The sequence below is a fragment of the Drosophila miranda genome (genome assembly GCF_003369915.1).
Source record: "Drosophila miranda strain MSH22 chromosome Y unlocalized genomic scaffold, D.miranda_PacBio2.1 Contig_Y2_pilon, whole genome shotgun sequence".
Taxonomy (NCBI): Eukaryota; Metazoa; Arthropoda; class Insecta; order Diptera; family Drosophilidae; genus Drosophila; species Drosophila miranda.
In genome coordinates this window covers 34,191,760-34,217,149 of record NW_022881614.1, presented here as the reverse complement: position 1 = coordinate 34,217,149, position 25,390 = coordinate 34,191,760, and the positions used below count along the sequence as shown (strand labels likewise).

The 25,390-nt window shown below is 50.8% G+C and overlaps 1 protein-coding gene across 1 annotated transcript; it reads right to left on the bottom strand.

Annotated features, from left to right (window-relative positions):
• Positions 1-5,272: 5,272 nt before the first annotated feature.
• LOC117193961 (formin-like protein 16) lies at positions 5,273-6,307 on the bottom strand. The gene has a single exon (XM_033398615.1). The coding sequence runs from the start codon at positions 6,305-6,307 to the stop codon at positions 5,273-5,275; it is 1,035 nt and encodes a 344-aa protein (XP_033254506.1).
• Positions 6,308-25,390: the final 19,083 nt, after the last annotated feature.

The following is a 25,390-nucleotide window of genomic DNA, read 5'->3' as shown; positions in this document are numbered from 1 at the left end:
TCCGAAGCCCAGCCAAACGTTCAGTCATATTTCGCCTCCGGCACGAGTGCTGTCCTCCTAGGCACGGCCATCGTTAATATTTGCCACCTGGGAAAAACTTTCCACGCCCGCGCTCTGATCGACTCTGGCTCAGAGGCGACGTTCATTACAGAACGTCTTGTGGACATGATCAAATTGCCATTCCAACGTATCCAGGCACAGGTCTCCGGCCTAAATAATGCCGTATCCGCTCAGTCAAAGAAGCTCTGCAGTTTTTCCATCCGTTCTCCGACTAAGCCGGGCTTACAACTAAATTCCACAGCCTACGTTATTCCGGAATTGGCCGCGAATATTCCATCGCATCCGATCTCGCAAGGGTTCTTGAGAGACCTGCCGAACCTCTCATGGGCGGATCCGACCTTCTATGAGAGTTCACAAATAGATATCCTGATTGGAGCGGATATCCTTCCGTCCATTCAGTTAAGTGGCTCACTGACCAACATCTGTGGCTCTCTCCTCGGGCAGGAGACCATTTTCGGCTGGGTACTCACAGGTCCAGTGCCTCAGGTGATGAATCAAATCTCATCGTTCTCGAGTCAAATTTCCAGACGACCTATCACACCGGTAGAAGACTCGGGGTCTTTTTACGACAGCAATTTCCTTCCAGCTCCCTCCGCAGAAGTTCTCGAACGGTCTCCTGACCGACGGAAATATTTCCAAAATATGCACTGTATGAAAGCTCTACGCTCAAGCCTGAACTCGAAGTTCTCCGCACCCAGATATGGCCCCACGTCCCCGCGCCAACCGCACCAGGGAGAACCGACGTGCTCGGGAAATTGGCTCCTACCGTTGCCGAATCTGCCAAGGAGTCCATCCGCTACGGACCTACCACCAATTTCTTCTCCTGAGCCCCGAAGAGAAACGCCGAGCTGTCCTTATCAACCAGTATTGCGGGAACTGCCTGGCTCACCAACAATCCGGCAAAAACAACCACACGCTACTCCACGTACCCACGTCTCGTTGTCCGGCCCGCTCAGCCTCGGGAGCATCGTCGCCATCTAAATCGAACCATGCAAAACGCCGCCCTCGTCGTCCAGCCCGCTCAGCCGCGACTGTACCGTCGCCATCTACATCGGCTCACGACGAACGACACACTCGTCTCCCCGCGTCGTAGGAACCACGGCGCCATCCACAGATTCCTCAAGAGCAACCCCCGTTTTGCGCATCCTCACGCCTATCCGACCGTGGATCGACACTGAGTCGACGTCCTTGTCAAGTCCAGAGCGCCTTTTTTGGGATGAATCGGGTCCGGGGCGTACGCCCAGCCATAGGCCACCCCATTATACTTTGAAATCCTGCAAGGGGGGGGGGGACGATGTTCAGGCCAGCCGTAAACAATTTCCGCGCACAGTGCCAACTCCGTGCGCACCGGTCCCAACTCGCTCTCGCGCGCTCGGAGGGGCGCTCGGATCCACAATCCACGATCCACACGGCACTCACGGCAGAAAAAGCACCATAAGGCATAGAGTTGAGCAGTTACGATTTCACCCCCGCTTCAGACGGCCGATCTACCGCGCGACCGTCCAACCAAATACACACACATAAATATATATATACCACTAAACATAACGGTTTTCATTTCTTATGACGGCTACAGCAATTGCGTTGTGGGAGAGTTGAGCTTCGATCCGCCCCACTACAAACACCAAGACAGGTGGGGATGTGTACATTCCAAGTGATTACTCGACAATGCAACAACAAGGCCCAAAAAAGTAACAAAAACGAGGGGAACGTTGTGAGTTGCTGCGGACACCGCAACTCTACAGTTATACCCGATACTAAGTCAGTATGGATCTCCTCCGGCAGACGCTGCTAATATTAAACGACACGACAAAGAGTGCGTGCGAGAGAGACAGAAAATCAGTCTGAGCGTGACGTCGGGCGCTGCGTAGCCAGTGCAAATTGATTTGTTCCTTTTGGCTATAAAAATTATCTGATCTGGTCCAGATTCAGGAATCTGATAGATATGGTCGTTATCTATGATTCTGCGTTTTTAGTTTTCTCGAATCTGCAATATTGTGGATGCAACAGATTTTCGTTCTTTGTGTGGGCGGAAGGCGGTGGGGCGAAATTTCGAGATATACGTATTATAGTGAGATCTAACAGGAGTGCGGATACCAAATTTGGTTACTCTAGCCTTAATAGTCTCTGAGATTTGTGAATATCCCCAGATTTTCATCCTTTGCGGGGGCGGAAGGGGGTGTGGCGAAATTTTGAAACAACCTCGTCTCGGTCCGATATATTAGGAGTGTGGATACCAAATTTGGTTGCTCTAGCTTTTGTAGTCTCTGAGATTTAGGCGCTAATGTTTTACTCTAAGCAAAACCGCCTATGCTACGTGTGTGTTAGAGAGAGACAGGGCGAGAAAAAATGAAATTGTTTTCTTGATGCTGGCTATAATAATAATACGATCCAATTCAGATTCCGCAGTCTTAAAGATATGGTCATTCTCTACAATTCTACGTTTTTGGTTTTTTCATATCTTTAAAATTGTGGATGCCACAGATTTTCGTCCTTTGTGGGGGCGGAAAAAGGCGGGGCGAAGTTTTGAAATATTTTTGTAGCAGTGACATATCACAGAAGTCTGGATCCAAAACATCGTTGCTCTAGCTCTTATAGTCTTTGAGCACTAGGCGCTGAAGGGGACGGACAGACGGACAGACAGACGGACGGACGGACGGACAGACAGACAGCGCTCAATCGACTCGGCTATTGATGCTGATCAAGAATATATATACTTTATGGGGTCGGAAACGATTCCTTCTCTGAGATCTAGGCGCTAATGTTTTACTCATTTTGAGAATCGGGTATAAAAACGAGGGGGAACGTTGTGAGTTGCTGAGGACACCGCAACTCTACGGTTATACCCGATACTAAGTCAGTATGGCTCTCCTCGGGCAGACGCAGCTAATATTAAACGACACGACAAAGAGTGCGTGCGAGAGAGACAGAAAATCAGTTTGAGCGTGACGTCTGGCGCTGCGTAGCCAGTGCAAATTGATTTGTTCCTTTTGGCTATTAAAATGATCTGATCTGATCCAGATTCAGCAATCTGATAGATATGGTCATTATCTATGATTCTGCGTTTTTAGTTTTCTCGAATGTGCAATATTGTGGAAGCAACAGATTTTCGCCCTATGTGTGGGCGGAAGGGGGTGGGGCTAAATTTTGAGGTACACGTTTTATAGTAAGATCTAACAGGAGTGCGGATACCAAATTTGGTTACTCTAGCCTTAATAGTCTCTGAGATTTTTGAATATCCCCAGATTTTCGTCCTTTGTGGGGGCGGAAGGGGGTGTGGCGAAATTTTGAAACAAACTCGTCTCGGTCCGATATATTAGGAGTGTGGATACCAATTTTGGTTGCTCTAGCTTTTGTAGTCTCTGAGATCTAGGCGCTAATGTTTTACTCTAAGCAAAGCCGCCTATGCTACGTGTGTGTTAGAGAGAGACAGGGCGAGAAAAAATGAAATTGTTTTCTTGATGCTGGCTATAATAACAATACGATCCAATTCAGATACGATCCATGCAGTCTAAAAGATATGGTCATTCTCTACGATTCTGCGTTTTTGCTTTTCTCATATCTTTAAAATTGTGGATGCCACAGATTTTCATCCTTTGTGGGGGCGAAAGTGGGCGGGGCGAAGTTTTGAAATATTTTTGTAGCAGTGACATATCACAGAAGTCTGGATCCAAAACATCGTTGCTCTAGCTCTTATAGTCTTTGAGCACTAGGCGCTAATAGGGACGGACAGACGGACAGACAGACAGGGCTCAATCGACTCGGCTATTGATGCTGATCAAGAATATATATACTTTATGGGGTCGGAATCGATTCCTTCTGGACGTTACACACATCCATTTTCACCACAAATCTAATATACCCCAATACTCATTTTGAGTATCGGGTATAACGAGGGGGAACGTTGTGAGTTGCAGCGGACACCGCAACTCTACAGTTATACCCGATATTTAGTCAGTATGGCTCTCCTCCGGCAGACGCCGCTAATATTGAACGACAGGACAAAGAATGCGTGCGAGAGAGACAGAAAACCAGTCTGATGTGCAATATTGTGGATGCAACAGATTTTCGTCCTTTGTGGGGGCGGAAGGGGGTGGGGCGAAATTCTGAGATATACGTTTTATAGTGAGATCTAAGGGAAGTGCGGATACCAAATTTGGTAACTCTAGCCTTAATAGTCTCTGAGATTTGTGGATGCCCCAGATTTTCGTCCTTTCGGGGGCGGAAGGGGGTGTGGCGAAATTTGGACACGAAACGGTCAAGGTCCGATATCACAGGAGTATGGATACCAAATTTGGTTGCTCTGGCTCTTATAGGTTCTGAGATCCTTGAACTCATATTTTGCAATTGGCAAAACCGACCATGAAACCTGTGTGTTAGAGAGAGACAGAGCGAGAAATAATGAAATTGTTTTCTTGATTCTGGCTATAATAATTATACGATCTGGTTGAGATTTGACATTCTAGAACATATAATCATCCTCTACGCTTCTGCGTTTTTGGTTTTATCGTATCTTTAAAAATGTGGATGCCACAGATTTTCGTTCTTTGTGGGGGCGGAAGTGGGCGGGGCGAAGTTTTGAAATATTTTTGTATCAGTAACATATCAAGTCTGGATCCAAAACATCGTTGCTCTAGCTCCTATAGTCTTTGAGCACTAGGCGCTGAAGGGGACGGACAGACGGACGGACGGACAGACAGACAGGGCTCTATCGACTCGGCTATTGATGCTGATCAAGAATATATATACTTTATGGGGTCGGAAACGATTCCTTCTGGACGTTACACACATCCACTTTTACCACAAATCTAATATACCCCAATACTCATTTTGAGTATCGGGTATAAAAAGGGGAAAATGAGGCGGTGACGATCCCGCGATGTAGCGCGCTGTGACGAACCTTCCTAAGGTTCGTTACACCCCCCTTTCTTCCGGGAGGAGGTCGACGCAGACAGGCGCGGCCCGGGATCGCTTGTGGACCCGGTAGCACTGATCCCAGGACCAGCTTCGGAAACGGAGCCTCTCCGCTTCCAGCAGCCGCTGGTGTATCTCCTCGATGAGGCCCGCCGGTAGGGCCCGGCCTGGGATGTTCACCTGCCAATCTGCCGGCGCGATTACCCACTGGGTGGGCTGGTTCAGCTCTTCGATCAGGGAGAAGTCCGCTGGACTTTGCCCCTCCCGCGTAGATTCGTCTTGAAGAAATCGTAGTATTTCATCCAAGTCGCAGTCCACCAGCAACTCGTCTTGTCCTTCCCACTCCCCAGTTTGGGGGGTCGGCGCCGTCTCCTCCGCAACGGGTTGTTTTACCCTCCGTAGGGTCATGGTCCCACTGCTCCTCCGGTTCGGTCAGCTCCGCTTGTCGAACTGGTGCGGCGTTTCCCTCTTCTGTAGCCCCGGTGGGCCATTCAGCGGGAGGGCCTTGCGCTGCCTCCGCGTGGGGCGCTTCGGCGTGTGTTGGTGTGGTCGCCGCTGACTCTTCTGGAGGATTGGGGCATCGGGGAGGATCCGATGCGGGCGTTGGCGGTCGCGCTTCGGCGTGCGAAGGCGTGGCCGCCGCTGACTCTTCGGGAGGATTGGGGCATCGGGGAGGATGCGATGCGGGCGTTGGCGGTCGCGCTTCGGCGTGCGGGGGGCTTGCCCTGGCTGCGGCGGCCGGTTCGGAGCGGTAGTCGATTGGTTCCGCGGCTTCTCGGAATGTCCTGAAGAACGCGTTAACATTCCGGCCGGGAGGGACAAAGACGTCTACGGACATCTGGTGGTTACGCGTGACGCGTAACCCCCATGGCGTGACCGTGTGGTGAAAGGTCTCTGTTTCGGCTATGAATTGCCGACCGTAGGGTTCCTCCTCTTCGCTCTCCCCGTCGTCGTAGTACGCGTTGTATGGTTTCGGTGTGTAACGCTCCAGCCCCCTCTCGGGGCGGTAAATGCCACGGCCGGTTCGGGGATCGCGGCGCTGGTGATAACCGGCATCTTCAAACTCCTGTTCGAACATCGGCGCGTATGATGGCGTCTCTGGTTCCGGGAAGCTGTGCTGGCTAGAACCGGCATCTTCGAACTCCTCTTCGAATGACGGTGACCCTGGCTCCGGGGAGCAGGGCGCGGCTCGTCGTTTATACAGCGGCGGCGACCACAGGTTCTCTCGACGGAACCCGGATGGTCGGCGGGAGAACAGCGGGGGGCTGTCTCGGGGACCCTCGTGGTCGGCTGCCCCTGCCTCGTCGGCGTCTAGCTCCATATCTGCGTACATGTCCCCATCGGAGGTGTGGGGTTCTTCGGCTACTCCTGGCTTCGGGGCGTCTTCCTCGTCCGCCTTGGCAGCGGACTCCGGTTCCTCGGCGTCGGAGAAATCCGTGAGGTCTACTACGACTTTGGGTGACTCTGCTGATGCAGCGGCTCTCTGGTGCGCCTTAGCTGGGGTGCTTTAATCTTCTTAATTCTAGGGCCTCCCAGGGGGCGTGACGAAAACTTACATTGTTTTGGTTCTTGTATAGTAGGGTTTTATCAAAATCGCCTTGCTCGCTCGGCGTTCGGAATCTGACTTATTTCTTGTATTTCTAGCGTCATGCATTTCCCTCCGCTGACAGCGCGACTCACGGGAGCCGGCGTCAGCGGGCTTGCAATTCTGTAATCTAAGCTATGGTAAATGGATCCGTGGGACGATTATGGACGTTTGGGCATGGGTTTATGAATGTGTGTGTAATGAGTGTAATGCATGAATCTGCCGAATTGACATTTATTTTTATTTTTTTTGTTTTCGTTTTTTCTTTATTTTATTTTATTTTTTTTTTTTGATATTTCATTTTTGTCGTCTTTTCCCTTCGTAACTTTCGTTTTACGGGCAGCGCAGCTATGCGTCGCACGCGGGCTCCGATCGGATTTCGGGCGCCGATGGGCCGGGTGTAGGGCCAGCTCTTATCGCTGGGCTCGGCCGGCCTCTGGGCATGTATCGCCGCGTGAAGGCTCTGCCGGGGGCGACAGTACCGTGCGCCGTTACGGGGTTACGGGGGGCGGCCTCCACGTCTCGTGCTGTATGCTCGTTCCAAAGGCCTTGGGATTTGAGGCGGCGGTATAGCACCCAGATGATGGCGCAGAGAGGGATGGCGACGACGAGGGTGAACAAATAGGAGGCGGCGCTCCTTATCGTCACCGTCTCGTTCAGGTCGTCGATGTATTTTGAATTTTGTAGGCTTAACTCCCGTAGGAACGGCAAGCTTAGCTTTTCCTTGTGTGCCGTTACGTTTATTCGAGTCATCGCCGGTACCACCGCCTTTCTTTTGGAGTCGCCGAGGTGATTCACGTACCAGGTCCCGTTAAACGAGACCCGGTGGGAATACGTAACTAGGTACGATCCCGAGATTGATTGGGTGGTCCCCGCCTCATCTACAACGGTGAACCTTGCGTCGTTGACGATGATGGTGCCGTGGTCCACCACGAAGTCGCGCAGTGCGCGACGGACCCGGTCACCATCTGCTGAGCGCAGGTGATCCCCTCGCGTTCTCTGCAAAACGTAGCGCCGATGGTGGCTTCGCAATCCCCGATGCTGAGGGTTTGGGGCCCGCATTCTGCCACGATGTCTCCCTCGCTGAAATCCAGTATCTTGTTCTGATGTTGGACCGGGAAAATAAGCATTTTCCTACAGACCAGCTTCGGTTGGGGAAACTTGATGAGAACGTGGAGTAGGTCTGCGCTCTGGAAGACGCTAATGTTTGACACTTCTAGTAGCTCCACTAGGCTGATGTTAGCCAGGTGTTGCTCGCCCAATTCCTTAATGTCAGCGCCGTCCAGAAGGGCGGGGCTGATCACGTTGATCTTGGCAAGGGTTAAGGCCAGGATGAGGTCTTCCAGATCCGTTAAATGATCCTGTTCCGGGCTATTATGGCTTCGGCCCGGTCGGCGTTGTCCTCCTTGGCGATGTGGTTCACGAGGCGGGTCAGCTCGTTGATCCGGGTTTGAATCCTGGAGTTGATTTCGTTTTGGCCACGGCTGGACTCCGCCAGCTGCTTTTGTTGGAATTTGACCTGCTCCCAGTCGTCAAAGTCGGGCGTTCCGGCCACTACCTTCAATGCTGTTCCGAGCAGGTTTATACTCCTTGTCCCCCGATGGTGGACCCTTAGCGTGGCCACCAGGTTCTTGATGTGGTCCATGTCGGCTGCTATCACTTGCGCCATCCGGTCTAGGCTAAACAGCTCCGCGGCTTGTTCCGTTTCGGCGACGTAATCTTCGTATGAAGTCACGTTCGTAGTGTGGTGCAGGTATCCGTGGTTGGCCCAAATGATGGCGTCCCCGTCCGCTATTGGGATATAGTCCGCGTTAGTGTAGTCATTCAACTTGACCAGCGCGCGCGTCGAGGTTAGCAGAGTGAGGAAAATCAGTAGGTCCTTCATGTTGTATGGTTTTGCGTTATCTACGGATGCGTTTGGGTTGGGATCGATTCGACCGTTCGGCTGTGGTGGCGGAATGGCACTGATCGGTGATGGTGGGGTCTCGGACTGCCGGAGACGCTTGTCGCGGGCTACGCCGTCGGTCGACCTAGTGTCGGTACTTTTCGGGATCCGGGCAGTCGTCGTGATGCTGCCGTAGAAGTACTAGCGAACCGATCGAGGGACGCCACTGTCGTCGGCGAAGGTTGTAGTGCCTCCCTTGTTCTTGGCTGCCCCTTTGAATGTTGTTTCTGACGATGGCGAACACTTCTTTTAGCCTGGCGGCCTTACCCATAGGAGTTTCCTGGGCGCTTCCCGTCCCCGGCGTGACCTCGTCGTATAAGGCGCCGAGCAGTCGGGGCTCTCTTCCGTGTACGAGGAATGCCGGGCTGAAACCGGTAGTCTCCGAGACGCTCGAGTTGATCGCCAGCGTCATTTCTGGCAAGAGTTCGTCCCACGTGTTTTGGTGATCGTCCACGAATTGGGCGATCATCGTCTTCACGGTCCGGTTTGCCCTTTCCGTCGGGGTCTCTTGCGGACAATAGGGCGCGGTGTGTTGGAGTTCCACGCCGGCGGTGTGCAGGAAGGTCTTGAACGACCGACTGGTGAACTGGGTGCCGTTGTCACAGACAAACAACTTCGGAACACCGAAGCTACTCAGTATGCGTTCCCTGAAAGCTCGTTCGAGGCTAGCCGTCGTTGCCTTCTTAAGGGGCACCAGTTCGACCCATTTGGAGAAGGTGTCAAAGAAAACTAGCAGGATGGCGTTCCCCCGTTTGGATCGGAGTAACGGTCCGACGAAGTCGGCGCACAGGGTGGCGAAGGGTTCCTCGGCCTTGCGAGTGAGCATCCGGCCCACTGGCTTGCGTTGGGTAGCCTTGAACTTCTGGCAGCTCGCGCAACCGCGGATATATCGCCTCACGTCGCGATAAAATCCCGGCCAATAATACCTCTGGGATATTCTCGTGATAGTTTTTCGCACGCCGAGGTGGCCTGCCGTCGGTTGGTCGTGGCACTCGCGGAGGACTCTCGCTCGGCAGTCCTTGGGCACACAGAGCTTCCACGGCACGTGGTCGTCATCGTCGGCTCCGTGCCCCAGGTTTCGTAAAGCTGCCCGTTTTCGTACGTGTAGTCCGGGTATTTTTGGGGCTCGTCGTGAACTTGTTGGATCCTTCTTCTGAGCCACGGGCAGGTCGTGCGCTCTTCTTCGACGCGTGAAAGGGATTCCAAAGGTTGCCTGGAGGTTGCCGACCACGTTCTGGTTGCCGGCCCGATAATGTACGTCGTATTGGTACTGCTGCAGCTCCAGCGCCCATCTCGCCACTCTCCCGTAAGGACTCTCAAGGGTGTTTAGCCATTTCAGCGCGAGATGGTCGGTCACCACGTCGAACCGGTATCCTTCCAAGTAACAGCGCAATTTCCGTATTGCCCATATGACGGCCAGGCATTCCTTGTCGGTGGCCGAATAATTCTCCTCTGCCTTGTTAAGGCGCCGGCTGACGTAGGCGATGACGCGTTCCTTCCCTTCGATCTCTTGGGTGAGGACCGCGCCCACACCCACGTTGCTCGCGTCGGTCTGCAGGGAGAATTTGACGTTGAAGTCCGGGCAGGCGAGCACCGGGGCGGTGGTGAGTCGCACTTTGAGTTCGTCGAAGGAGTCCTGTTGTTCCTGTCCCCATGCCCATGCTCTCCCCTTCTTTAGTAGCAATGACATCGGTTGCACTATGGTGGCGAAATTGGGGACGAATCGACGATACCAGCCCGCCATGCCTATGCATTGTCGCAATTTCTTCAGGTTAGTGGGCGGTCTCAGGTCTTTGACGGCCGCTATCTTGTCAGGGTCGGTATGAATGCCTTCCTCGCTGACCATGTGACCCAGGTATTTTATGCGGCGCTGGAAAAATACGCATTTGTCTGCGTTGATCCGCAGATTGGCCCGGCGCAGTCGCGAGAAGACTCTCTTGACGTTGCGCAAATGTTCCGCGAAATCCTTGCCGACGATGACGATGTCGTCCAGATACGCGAAAGCGAAGGGTTCCATGTCTGCGCCGATGACCGTGTCGAGGGTACGCTGGAACGTGACTCCCGCGGAATGTAACCCGAAAGGCATTACCTTCCACTGATAGAGGCCTCTTCCGGGCACCGTGAACGCCGTGGCCTCCTTACTGTCATGGGCCATCGGTATCTGCCAGTATCCATTCTTCAGATCCAGCGTGGTGATGAACCGCGCGTTTCGGAGTCTTTCCAGTATATAGTTGATCCTCGGCAACGGGTATGCGTCCGGGATCGAATGTTCGTTTAGTTGTCGATAGTCCACACACATGCGCCACCTCCCGTCCTTTTTGCGGACGAGGACAATGTGGGCGCTGTGGGGACTTCGCGAGGGCTCGATCAGGCCTTCTGCTATCAGCTGGTCGACCTGCTCGTCGATGATCCGACGCATAGCCGGGTTCTTTGGGTAGTACCGTTGCTTTATGGGACGCTGGTCCCTCATAACTATCGTGTGCTCCGTGAGGTCCGTGGTCCCTCAGAGTCCTGCGAGCTTCGGCAGCTCTTCGTCCAGGAATTCCTGGATTTGCGGCGCCACGTCGGGAGGCCAGGGGTCGGGGACTCTTTCTGGCTCCTCTTTGCTTAGCCGGCTGGTTCCGGGAGCGGGGGTCTGGTCTCGGCGCTCGGGGAGTATGGTCATGTCGAACGCGCTTGGCGGTTCGATCCCACGAGGGTACTCCCTTATATTAGCGACCACCGGGGTAGTTTCGGGTGTAGGCAGGGCATTTTCGGGACTCCGGCTGAATACATGGGTCGTGTCGTATTCGGCGTGATGCACGAACATGCGGGTCTCGATGATGCCGCTAGTACTAGACCAGTGGCTCGTTCGGGTGACGCAGATTTCCGCTCTAGTGCCTGCTATAGTGAAACCTTCGGCGACGCGGGGAGGGTGGCTCCGGCAGCGCCCCGTGGCGTTGGTGCTGATGAGTTGATCTCCGGCCACGGGCGCGTCGGGGCCCCGGTCGGTGTCTTGAGTGGCTGTTGCTCCTATTCCCGGGTCTCGGCTGGGAAAACTTCGGGCAGTAAGGACGATTTCGGATGTGGGAGTTTCCGTTATCGAAAGGGCTGCGTTACCGCGCTCGCTCGCCGGGTCGGCTAACGTGGTCGATCGTTGCTCCGGGCACTCCACCACTCGTCGAGGACGTTGGACCGGGGGTCCTGGTGGGTCTGTTCGCGTCCCTTGTTGCCTTACCCGAGAGTTTGCCCTGGTTGGATGACCTGGGGTCAGGGCGTTCCGGCGGGGTCCTGGGCTTCGTGTTCCTGATTCCTTGTTTGCGTGGCGTATCGTTCGTCGCCTTGGGTTTCGTAGGCGCGTGTTCCGGGGTGTGCACCTGGCTGGCGGTAACTACCGGTGTATTTGTCGCGAGGCGACTGTCGCGGAGTTGGAGGAGGGGGGGGCCACACTGTATCGTTGTTTCGATGGCGCAGAGGAAGTCCATCCCCACGATGACCTGCTCTAGCATGTTTGGTAACACTAGGAGCGGTGTCTGTACCTCGCGCTTGTCCAGTTTAACGAACGCCAACAGAATTTACGTTATTTCGCGTACCGACCCGTCTGCCGGGCGGATCTGGACGCACGCTTCCCTGAGGCCGGCGTCGTTGCCGAGCTGCCGGGCGAGGTTGGCGCTGACGAAACTCCGGGACGCCCCGGCCGACTGGTGAACTGGGTGCCGTTGTCACAGACAAACAACTTCGGAACACCGAAGCTACTCAGTATGCGTTCCCTGAAAGCTCGTTCGAGGCTAGCCGTCGTTGCCTTCTTAAGGGGCACCAGTTCGACCCATTTGGAGAAGGTGTCAAAGAAAACTAGCAGGATGGCGTTCCCCCGTTTGGATCGGAGTAACGGTCCGACGAAGTCGGCGCACAGGGTGGCGAAGGGTTACTGGGCCTTGCGAGTGAGCATCCGGCCCACTGGCTTGCGTTGGGTAGCCTTGAACTTCTGGCAGCTCGCGCAACCGCGGATATATCGCCTCACGTCGCGATAAAATCCCGGCCAATAATACCTCTGGGATATTCTCGTGATAGTTTTTCGCACGCCGAGGTGGCCTGCCGTCGGTTGGTCGTGGCACTCGCGGAGGACTCTCGCTCGGCAGTCCTTGGGCACACAGAGCTTCCACGGCACGTGGTCGTCATCGTCGGCTCCGTGCCCCAGGTTTCGGTAAAGCTGCCCGTTTTCGTACGTGTAGTCCGGGTATTTTTGGGGATCGTCGTGAACTTGTTGGATCCTTCTTCTGAGCCACGGGCAGGTCGTGCGCTCTTCTTCGACGCGTGAAAGGGATTCCAAAGGTTGCCTGGAGGTTGCCGACCACGTTCTGGTTGCCGGCCCGATAATGTACGTCGTATTGGTACTGCTGCAGCTCCAGCGCCCATCTCGCCACTCTCCCGTAAGGACTCTCAAGGGTGTTTAGCCATTTCAGCGCGAGATGGTCGGTCACCACGTCGAACCGGTATCCTTCCAAGTAACAGCGCAATTTCCGTATTGCCCATATGACGGCCAGGCATTCCTTGTCGGTGGCCGAATAATTCTCCTCTGCCTTGTTAAGGCGCCGGCTGACGTAGGCGATGACGCGTTCCTTCCCTTCGATCTCTTGGGTGAGGACCGCGCCCACACCCACGTTGCTCGCGTCGGTCTGCAGGGAGAATTTGACGTTGAAGTCCGGGCAGGCGAGCACCGGGGCGGTGGTGAGTCGCACTTTGAGTTCGTCGAAGGAGTCCTGTTGTTCCTGTCCCCATGCCCATGCTCTCCCCTTCTTTAGTAGCAATGACATCGGTTGCACTATGGTGGCGAAATTGGGGACGAATCGACGATACCAGCCCGCCATGCCTATGCATTGTCGCAATTTCTTCAGGTTAGTGGGCGGTCTCAGGTCTTTGACGGCCGCTATCTTGTCAGGGTCGGTATGAATGTCTTCCTCGCTGACCATGGGACCCAGGTATTTTATGCGGCGCTGGAAAAATACGCATTTGTCTGCGTTGATCCGCAGATTGGCCCGGCGCAGTCGCGAGAAGACTCTCTTGACGTTGCGCAAATGTTCCGCGAAATCCTTGCCGACGATGACGATGTCGTCCAGATACGCGAAAGCGAAGGGTTCCATGTCTGCGCCGATGACCGTGTCGAGGGTACGCTGGAACGTGGCTCCCGCGGAATGTAACCCGAAAGGCATTACCTTCCACTGATAGAGGCCTCTTCCGGGCACCGTGAACGCCGTGGCCTCCTTACTGTCATGGGCCATCGGTATCTGCCAGTATCCATTCTTCAGATCCAGCGTGGTGATGAACCGCGCGTTTCGGAGTCTTTCCAGTATATAGTTGATCCTCGGCAACGGGTATGCGTCCGGGATCGAATGTTCGTTTAGTTGTCGATAGTCCACACACATGCGCCACCTCCCGTCCTTTTTGCGGACGAGGACAATGTGGGCGCTGTGGGGACTTCGCGAGGGCTCGATCAGGCCTTCTGCTATCAGCTGGTCGACCTGCTCGTCGATGATCCGACGCATAGCCGGGTTCTTTGGGTAGTACCGTTGCTTTATGGGACGCTGGTCCCTCATAACTATCGTGTGCTCCGTGAGGTCCGTGGTCCCTCAGAGTCCTGCGAGCTTCGGCAGCTCTTCGTCCAGGAATTCCTGGATTTGCGGCACCACGTCGGGAGGCCAGGGGTCGGGGACTCTTTCTGGCTCCTCTTTGCTTAGCCGGCTGGTTCCGGGAGCGGGGGTCTGGTCTCGGCGCTCGGGGAGTATGGTCATGTCGAACGCGCTTGGCGGTTCGATCCCACGAGGGTACTCCCTTATATTAGCGACCACCGGGGTAGTTTCGGGTGTAGGCAGGGCATTTTCGGGACTCCGGCTGAATACATGGGTCGTGTCGTATTCGGCGTGATGCACGAACATGCGGGTCTCGATGATGCCGCTAGTACTAGACCAGTGGCTCGTTCGGGTGACGCAGATTTCCGCTCTAGTGCCTGCTATAGTGAAACCTTCGGCGACGCGGGGAGGGTGGCTCCGGCAGCGCAACGTGGCGTTGGTGCTGATGAGTTGATCTCCGGCCACGGGCGCGTCGGGGCCCCGGTCGGTGTCTTGAGTGGCTGTTGCTCCTATTCCCGGTTCTCGGCTGGGAAAACTTCGGGCAGTAAGGACGATTTCGGATGTGGGAGTTTCCGTTATCGAAAGGGCTGCGTTACCGCGCTCGCTCGCCGGGGCGGCTAACGTGGTCGATCGTTGCTCCGGGCACTCCACCACTCGTCGAGGACGTTGGACCGGGGGTCCTGGTGGGTCTGTTCGCGTCCCTTGTTGCCTTACCCGAGATTTTGCCCTGGTTGGATGACCTGGGGTCAGGGCGTTCCGTCGGGGTCCTGGGCTTCGTGTTCCTGATTCCTTGTTTGCGTGGCGTATCGTTCGTCGCCTTGGGTTTCGTAGGCGCGTGTTCCGGGGTGTGCACCTGGCTGGCGGTAACTACCGGTGTATTTGTCGCGAGGCGACTGTCGCGGAGTTGGAGGAGGGTGGTGCCACACTGTATCGTTGTTTCGATGGCGCAGAGGAAGTCCATCCCCACGATGACCTGCTCTAGCATGTTTGGTAACACTAGGAGCGGTGTCTGTACCTCGCGCTTGTCCAGTTTAACGAACGCCAACAGAATTTACGTTATTTCGCGTACCGACCCGTCTGCCGGGCGGATCTGGACGCACGCTTCCCTGAGGCCGGCGTCGTTGCCGAGCTGCCGGGCGAGGTTGGCGCTGACGAAACTCCGCGACGCCCCGGTATTCACAGTGGCCTCTGTGGCCCGTCCTCCTATCGTCACCCTCGCCACTATCCGGCCGTCCTGTATCTGTAGTGGGGGGCTTAGTTCTGGGTTTGGGGAGGCGTCGTTCCCGGCTGTTCCCGTGCCAGTCGGGGACGCTGGTCGTTTCCCGACGAGTCTTGGCGGCAGCAATCGATGGTCCTTACGCCTCGCTTACCGCATTCCCAACAGAACAGGATAGAGGGGTTGGTGCAATTGTGGGAGGCATGGCCGGCTTCGCCGCAGCGGCGACAGGCCATCCGTGGGTTGGCGATGGGTGTGGTGACCATGCGGAGAGCGACTTCCGGCGCTGGAGTGTCGGGTCAGTTTGACGATGGTCTCCTTGCCGGTCCTGCCGTGTCCCATTGGGGCTTCCGAAAGGAGGTCCGGTTTGCTTCGACCTCGTTTTGCGTCTGGTGCGTCGTCGGTCTAGTGTATCTTGGGCCGGGCCGAGGGGCAGTGGGAGCAGTGGGGTTATTCCGCTCTTGGATGGATTCGAACTCCGTAGCCAACATCGTCAGTTGGGCCAAACTTCGCAGTTCGTGTCTTCGCACGTACAGTTGATATGCCGGCAGAGTATTATCATAAATCCTGTTGAGCTCTTGGGCATCATCGTACCCGGCGTGGTGCATGAGCAACCTGAGCTCGATTATGAAGTCCTTGAATAACTCGCCCGATCTGATCCCCTAACTGTTCGAAATACCGCGGCGGGAGGAAAAAGGCCAAAAATTCTTGCCGGAAGTTGACCCACGAAGCGCCTTGCAGCCTGCTGGTGCGGAACCAGCGGTTGGCTCGGTCGATAAGGATTTCCGCCATAGCTCGAGGCAAGTGGTTGGTGTCTATCCCGTACGAAAGCGCGCGCTCTTCCAACAGCTCGATGAAAGACAACGGATCATCCTGTCCGTCGAATTGGATCCCCCACCTCCTAATCCGTTCCGCCATCTGGGCAGCTTGACTGTATCGATGGGCTTCCAACGCGTCGCTACCTCCCCGGGGTCTATCGCTTTCAGGGAGGAGCCTCCTCATGGGTGAGGGGCGGACCTCTGGGGACGGGGGTCTTGGGGGGGCGGCTGCGGTCACCACGATGGGCGGGCCGGTTGGTCTGCCTTCGGGGCCCCAGGGATCTGCAGACCGCTTTTGGGGTCTGCCTTCCGTCTCTCCGCCTGCCCGGAAGTAGAGGGTTGCGGCGACTTTGCGCGTCCCGGTGGTTTGGCGTATTGGCGAACCTTTTCCGTAGGTCCTCAACTGTCCCTTCGCGGTCGAACCCGAATTCTTCCGCGAAGGCTTCCAGTTCTTCCCGGCGGCGTTTGTGGATCCAGCCGGTGCTGACCCCCGGATTAACGGTCAATTCGTCCCCGTCGTATTTACCTGATTGTTCCCCCGTATAGGGCTCCATGCTTCTCTTGGTCGTTGCGTCGCTGTTCCTACGGACTGGTTGAGCGTCCGGGATCTTGAGGTACTGTGTTCCCTTTTCTTTTCACTGTCACTTAGTACACGTACGTAGACTCGTTCGCGATCCTCACCGTTAGAATTGTGGGGATTTGAGCACGGTTACGCGCCGCGGTAGTGGGGTGGGTTTTTTTCTGCGGTCGAGCGATCGGCCGCGTATGCACGTAGGCGTACACGCGGGGGTTATCTTTCCCCACTTTTTTTTTTTGCACTCCTGACTGCCGTGGGTTTTTAATCCACGAACCCCTCGTTAGAGTTTCCTTCGGGTCCCTGCTCGGCCGCCACTTGTAATGTCTCCTCTTCCAGGCTGAGTTAAGCTCAGTCCTGTCCAGGGGTCTTCCTACAAGAAATTTGTAGTTCGCAGGAACTCCGAAAGGGGGTCGGCTCGTCTTACTGGGCGGACGTGAGGGTCGAGAAGAAAAGCGCAGGGCGTGGCACACCTGCGTGGGTCGGGAAAGAGGGGCGGCACACCTGCGTGGGTCGGGAAAGAGGGGTCACAGGGGGGGTCGAGAGAGGGCGCAGGGCGTGTCACACCTGCGTGAGGGGTGGGGGGGGGGGGGGGGTTTGAGGATTGATCGGGGGTTAGTGGAGGTGAGTGTGGCTCGCTGGCGAGTAGTTGTTGGTGACCTGGGAGGGGTTTGGATCCCCAAAAATGACTTACACGGGGTTGGTTCTCGTTACAATAATGATTTATTAGCTTGCTGGTTATGCAGGTAATTTGTTACATTGAATATATTTTTTGTTGTTCCGTCACGTTCCCGGAAGGATTCTTAACTTGTATCTTAGTTGTCACGCGGGACAACGTCTATTCTCGGCCCGGGTCTCCGCGTAAGTGAAGTCTGCTCGGCGGCCCGGAAAACTTCGCTGCCGCCGATCTCTAACTTATCAGTATCTACGTGTCTTCGTCTTCGTCGGCTTCGGATTGGCTGCCGCTTCGCGGAGCGTCCCGTTGCCGCGAAGGGAAGGGGCGGGGGTTCTTATCGTCTAGTCTGTGCTTCGGGAGCTTAAGTTTAGAGGTGGGGGTAATGTGTTGGCCCGGTGGGGAGTTGTCACCGGCTAACGGTTCGTGTCTCGGGAGCTTATGGCTAAACGCGGGGCAATGTGTTGGTGTGGGGGGCGTTCTTACCGGCTAATTGTCAGTGCTTCGGGAGCTTTTCGTTAGAGGTGGGGGTAATGTGTTGGTACGAGAATGTGGGATTGGCTGTCGTGAAACGGTAGGCGAAATATGGGGAATGAGTTTCTTTATTGGTGGTACATTTATCGTATGCATTCTCTGTTCTTAAGGCTAAGTAACGATATATTTAAGGGAAACTGGAGATATAAAAAGGGGAAAAATGAGGCGGTAACGATCCCGCGATGTAGCGCGCTGTGACGAACCTTCCTAAGGTTCGTTACAATATACTTTATGGGGTCGGAAACGATTCCTTCTGGACGTTACACACGTCCACTTTTACCACAAATCTAATATACCCCAATACTCATTTTGAGTATCGGGTATAATAAAACAAAAATAATACAAAGAACACGACACGACGAAGGCAACCACAAATGTAACAACAACGAGGGTACGATCCTCGTTCGCTTATGTGAATATGTAAATGTGAACACGGCGCTCAATTGTGATAAACTAGATGACAAAGAACAGCAGCAGTCCGGCCAACAGGAGAAATACCACCAGTAGCTGCAGCAGCAGCAGTAACATCGAAAAATTAAAAACGAGTACACCTGTGCAGCCTGCACCGGTGCCCCAACAGAGAAGCAGTAGCAGCCTGTGCAGCCAGCACCGGCCTCGTCTAGCGCTACAAGCTAGACCCGGAGCAGTGAACCGACAGCGCTTCCTAGAGCGCCCACCGCCAAACAAAAATTTTTTTCTAAATGCCTGCGATGCATAAAACTTAACTTTAAAATATAAAATTGTAAAATTGAGCGGAATAACATCTGCCCAATTACAGTGAGGCCTGTAAAGCCACACAAACACTAGGCAGAGAAAAAATGTAAAAACTGAAAAAAAGGAATTTGTTTTTGCATTAAATTATATACATGTAGGAAACGAAGGAAAGAGAGAGACACGAAGCGGTCGTGTTTTCGTCGTGTCGTCGGGATAGAGCAGTAATCGGCTCTGAGAGAGCCGATAGCAAGAGAGAGAGATCAGTCAGTTCTCAGTTCAGCCACGCATCAGACGTACACGCGCATAATTACTCACAAAAACATACTTAATGTAAAACTTTGAGCTGTTATAATTTTAAGTCCAACATACTTATTAAATAAATGTTACTCGTTGCCATCAAGCAACTTAAACTACTACAAATTGGGGGCTCGTCCGAAAATAAGCCCAAGACAACAACATTTGCAAGTGAGATTTGTGCGTGTATTTGGAAATTTTGGCGAACACGAGACTGGTGACACAAGAGATCGGTCGCGGTGCGAAATTGAATTGCAGTCTGGCCTATAAGTGCGAGAGAGACACTTGTCGAAGAAGGTGCATTAGTGTGCAAACACAGCAAGAATCAAAACCTTCGTTGTTGTTGTTGTGCATTGCGTCTGAGAGGCTAGAGCTACAAGGAGACAAGCGGCACAGAGACGACAATCTGAGCGCGTTCGTTCCAAAGAGAGCAGAAGCGACAAAACGACGGCAGACGGCAGCAAACACAGCAAGAATCAAAACCTTTGTTGTTGTTGTTGTGCATTGCGTCTGAGAGGCTGGAGCTACAAGGAGACAAGCGGCACAGAGACGACAATCTGAGTGCGTTCGTTCCAAAGGAAGCAGAAGCGACAAAACGACGGCAGCAAACGGCAAGAATCAAAGAACATTGATTGTTGTTGTGTTGCACTGCGTCGCACGGAGACTACAACTACAAGAAGAGACAAGCAGCAAGGAGACGACCATTTTGTAACAGCAGAAGCAGCGCCGATTCGGGAAGCGACAACGAGTTAACGGCGAACAGCGAGAGCAAGGCAAGGCAACAAAAAAAGGACGGTAACAGCGACATCGACAGGCAAGTGAGATCTGGATGTGGTGGTGTGTGTGCGTCAAATTTGGAGTCTGGAAAGTTCTGCGCAGAAGCGAGAGTTAACAAGGGTAAACCCATAGTAAGGTGAGCGTTAACAGAGAAGCGATCGTTAACAGTGACGACTTTAAAGGCGTTTTCGGAGTCCATGTTAACTGGAAAATTGTTAACAGGCCAGCAGTAATAAGGTTGTTTAAGTTGATTTAATTACATTTTCTTAGATATAAGCTAATATCAACTATTTTGTATTTAAATCGTCACGATGCAAGTTGAAGAGATAATGACACTGAGAGTCGCAGATTTGCGAGAGAAGTTAAGAGAGCTTGCGTTGCAGACGACGGGACGAAAGCGCGATTTGCAAGATAGACTATTAATACATCACGGCTTTCCAGTTGAGGATGAAGAAGAGTCAGAGAATGAGTCCGTAGTAACAGCAGTGGATGATACCGTAGCAGTTCAACCAGGTACGCGACAGGCAGAGTATAAATCTTGGTTTACGCTAAAAGACGTGGAAGGTAGTGTGTCACAATTTTCTGGTTCTAATAACCCCGACATCAATCAATGGATAGAGGAATTAGAAGAATGCGCAGCTACTGTTCAATGGAGTCAATTACAATTATTCATTTATGCCAAGCAGTTGTTAGTTGGTGCAGCAAAATCTTTCGCTAGTAGTTTGCGTGATATTCGTAACTGGAATTCGTTGAAGGCAGCTCTGTTGGATGAGTTTAGTGTTAAACTGTCGTCCGTATAAGTACATAGAATGTTGCAAAAGCGCCAGCAGAAAAAAGTAGAGTCGTTGCATGAGTTTTTGTATGCGTTAATGGAGATAGCCAAGCCAATTAAACTAGATGATGAGAGTTTAATCGAATATTTTGTGGATGGTATACCAGACGCTAGGGCAAGTAAGGCAATGCTGTACCAAGCTAGAAACTTAAAGGAGCTTAAATTTCAGATCGATGTTTACGAGAAAGCTAGAGGCGGATCCAAGCCGATGAGTAAGAATTGGCCGCTGAGTAATAAAAGTGAGAGTTCGGTGAAAGGGTCGATGGCAGAGAATTTTAGGAAATGTTTTAAGTGTGGAGACAAATCGCATTTGAGGAAAGATTGTCCCAAAAATGATTTTTGTTGTTTCAAATGTGGCCAACCAGGACACCGTGCTGCAAGCTGTAATGTCAAGGTCGAAACCAGACAAGAAAGGAGATCGAATACGAACATTATTCGAGATAAGGAAGTCGTTGATAAGCCGTCAGGTATTTTCACTCCATCAGGTTTGGAATTAAAGGATATTAAGTACGCGAATTTGGTATTCCAAGGTTTGATTGATACTGGAGCAGATTTGTGTTTAATTCGCAGGAGGGTATTTTTGAAATTTGGAAATCTTGAACTGATCGGCCAGGAGAAATGTTTAACAGGTATTGGAGGTAGTCAAGTTGTAACTTTTGGTAGCTTTTCGATACCAGTGAAAATCAATGAGATTGAAATGGAGGTAGAATTTCATGTCATTCCAGACGAGGATATTGGTTTTGAAGCCATTTTAGGAAGGACTATTCTGGATCATGTTGACATGCAAGTTTCTAAGACAGGAACAAGATTTGTTCGTAGAGTTTGTGGCGAGGATAAAGATAAGAAACTTGATCAGGTAGCATCGTCCTCATGCGTGGAATTGTTTAATGAATATAAAGGCATTTGCATGTCAAGTATTGACGAAGTTGAGAAGGAGTTTTCAATTGATGTTGGTCATCTCAGTGAAGTACATGCTAGAGAGGTTAGGGGTATGGTAGGAAAGACCAACCTCAGAGAAATGTAGAAGCGCCGATAAAAATGAAAATTGTATTAGGATGAGATACCAGTTTTCCAGCATCCGAGACGATTACCGTTGTGTGAACAGGAAATCGTGGACAAGCAAGTGGAAGAGTGGCTGGCTCAGAAGATTATAAAGCCAAGTACATCGGAGTATGCATCACCAGTAGTGTTGGTACCCAAAAAGAACGGTAGCAAGAGACTATGCTGTGATTACCGAAAGCTGAATGAGAAAATAGTTCGCGATAACTTTCCAATGTCACATATGGATACAGTGTTCGAGAAACTGCAGGGTGCAAAGTACTTCACCACGTTGGATTTAACGAATGGTTTTTTCCATGTGCCTGTAGAAGTCGAGTCTCAAAAATATACGTCTTTTGTGACTCAGAATGGTCAGTTCGAATTTTTATATGTACCATTTGGAATTTCAAATTCTCCAGCGGTGTTTACCAGATTTATAATGGCTGTGTTGAGAGATTTGGTAAAGAATAATGAAGCAGCAGTCTATATGGATGACGTTATTATTTGTAGTCAAGATATAGAAGAGGGTTTGTTAAAGTTGAGAAAAGTACTGAAGATAGCGGAAATGAATGGGCTACGTATAAATTGGAGAAAGTGTCAGCTGTTACGACAAAAGGTTAATTTTCTGGGGTATATAATAGAAAAGAATACGATAAGACCAAGTAATGAGAAGACGAGGGCAGTCGAAAAGTTCCCAGTGCCAGTTGATAAAAAAGCAGTGCAGCGTTTCATAGGATTGACTTCTTATTTCCGAAAGTTTATTGAGGGTTATGCTTTTATTGCAAAACCATTGACAGATCTGCTGCGGAAGGATGTTAAATTTGAATTTAAGGAGATACATCAGGTTGCGTTTGAACAACTAAAGGTAGCATTGATTAGTAGACCTGTTTTAGAAATGTACAACCCGAAGTTGGAGAGAGAAATCCATACTGATGCATCAAAATGGGGGTATGGAGCCGTGTTACTGCAAAAGAGTTTGGAAGACAGCCAATTCCATCCAGTTCAATATATGAGCCGTAGGACTAAGCCATGTGAAGAGAAATATCCTGCTTATGACCTTGAGGTTCTGGCAATTATCGAAGCTTTAGCGAAATGGCGTGTATACGTTTTGGGTATAAAGTTCAAAATTGTCACAGATTGTAATGCATTTACAATGACGATCAAAAAGAAAGACGTTCCTTTGAGAGTAGCACGTTGGGCCATGTACCTACAAGATTTTAATTATGTTATAGAACATCGCTCAGGAACGAACATGAGGCACGTTGACGCGTTGAGTCGTGTATCTTGTTTTATGGTGACCGAAAGTATAGCTCATCGTTTGAAAGAAGCTCAGCTAACCGACGATTGGGTTAAGGCTGTTAAAAGTATTGTGGAGGACAAGGAATATGAGGATTATTATATTCAGAATCAGATTTTGTTTAAGGATCCGGATAAGGAGCTTATCGTAGTACGTAGGAAAATGAGATTATATCAATAGCACATAAGCAAGGACATTTTTCAGTTAAAAAGACACAAGATATCATTGAAAAGTCGTATTATATTCCGAAGTTAAAAGACAAAGTATGGCGCGTAATAAATAGTTGTGTCGAGTGTATCATTGTCAATGAAAAGACAGGAAAACGTGAGGGTTATTTGCAACCAATAGACAAGGGTGATAGGCCGTTACAAACGTATCACATTGATCACGGTGGACCAATGGAAATGACTAAAAAACAGTACAATTATATACTGGTTGTCGTTGATGGATTTTCTAAGTTTGTTTGGTTATATTCTACACGTAGTACAGGCGTTGAAGAGGTCGTTAAGTGTTTGGAAATTCAGGGGACTAGTTTTGGTAATCCGAACAGAATAGTGACGGATAGGGGTGCAGCGTTTATGTCCAATTTGTTTCGGGAATATTGTGAGAGAGAGAAAATACAGCATTTAATGATTGCCACAGGCGTTCCACGTGGGAATGGTCAAGTCGAAAGGATGCACAAGATAGTGGTGCCTATGTTGTCGAAATTGTGTCAGGGTAATTCCGGTAGTTGGTATAAGCATCTAGGAAAAGTACAGCAAATGATCAACAGTGTTGAGCCGCGAAGTACCAAGGTAACACCTTTCAAGATATTTACTGGGCTAGACATGCGTATAGGAATGGATCCAAAAATAAAAGAAATATTGGAAGAATCACTTATCGAAGAGTTGAACAAGGACCGCGGAAAAATTAGAAAGGAAGAAGTTGAAAACATTGCACGGTTACAGCAGGAAAACAAGAAGAGTTTTGACTTAAAAAGGAAACTAGATAGACAGTATGAGGATAATAAGCTAGTAGCTATCAAGCGTACTCAGTATGGTACTGGATTAAAGCTAAAAGGAAAGTATCTAGGGCCGTATAAGGTGGTTAGGGTAAAGAATCATGGAAGGTACGAAGTCGAGAAGATTGGGGATACTGAGGGTCCCTATAAGACCTCTACAGTTTCAGAATATATGAAACCTTGGCTAGACCCATCCGAGGCGAATGGTCCGTCAGGACAGCCGAATGTAGGAAACGAAGTAAAGAGAGAGACACGAAGCGGTCGTGTTTTCGTCGTGTCGTCGGGATAGAGCAGTAATCGGCTCTGAGAGAGCCGATAGCAAGAGAGAGAGATCAGTCAGTTCTCAGTTCAGCCACGCATCAGACGTACACGCGCATAATTACTCACAAAAACATACTTAATGTAAAACTTGGAGCTGTTATAATTTTAAGTCCAACATACTTATTAAATAAATGTTACTCGTTGCCATCAAGCAACTTAAACTACTACATACATATGTCACAAACAAATAAAATAAGTAAATTTGAAGAAAATTTCGAAAATTTTGACACAATGTGTTTAGTAGATGTAAAATCGATAGATTCGACAGCGAAAAAAATAAACAAAGTCGAAGTCAATAACACCGACCTAAAGTTAATAACAATACTTGTTGCTATTATTTTCATTATAATCATAGGACATCTATTATATAAATTGTATAAACTACATAATAGATGCATAAAGAAACGCTATCAAAGCCGGGCAGATGACCTGGACAAAATGTAAAACAAATTTATAATGATAACCAAAATTGGCTAAAAATAAAAGAAAAAGTCCAAAACGAATCATGAATAAAAATATATCATTATTTGATTGAAAATCTATAGATGTTTTTGCACATTTTAATAATTTATTTTAAAATGAAATGGAATGGCAAAATATTAATGCCGCATTAGTTAAAATAAAAGAAAATTTTGATAAATCATACAAGTGTCTAGCACAAAATAGGAATACTTATTTCAAACGAAACTATAAGTAGACACGCGACAATATTAGTTGCATGTTTTAACCAAGCTCGTTCCCTGATACACGACAATAAAGAAAACTTAAATACTCAGCATTGGTCGTATGTATCAAGATTTATTTTGTAGCCGATTCATTGTCACGGATAACAATATCTGAACTAAAAGACATACAAAACGAGCGGGAACGTTGTGAGTTGCTGCGGACACCGCAACTCTACAGTTATACCCGATACTTAGTCAGTATGGCTCTCCTCCGGCAGACGCCGCTAATATTAAACGACACGACAAAGAGTGCGTGCGAGAGAGACAGAAAATCAGTCTGAGCGTGACGTCGGGCGCTGCGTAGCCACTGCAAATTGATTTGTTCCTATTGGCTATAAAAATGATCTGATCTGATCCAGATTCAGCAATCTGATAGATATGGTCATTATCTACATTGAGATACACGTTTTATAGTAAGATCTAACAGGAGTGCGGATACCAAATTTGGTTACTCTAGCCTTAATAGT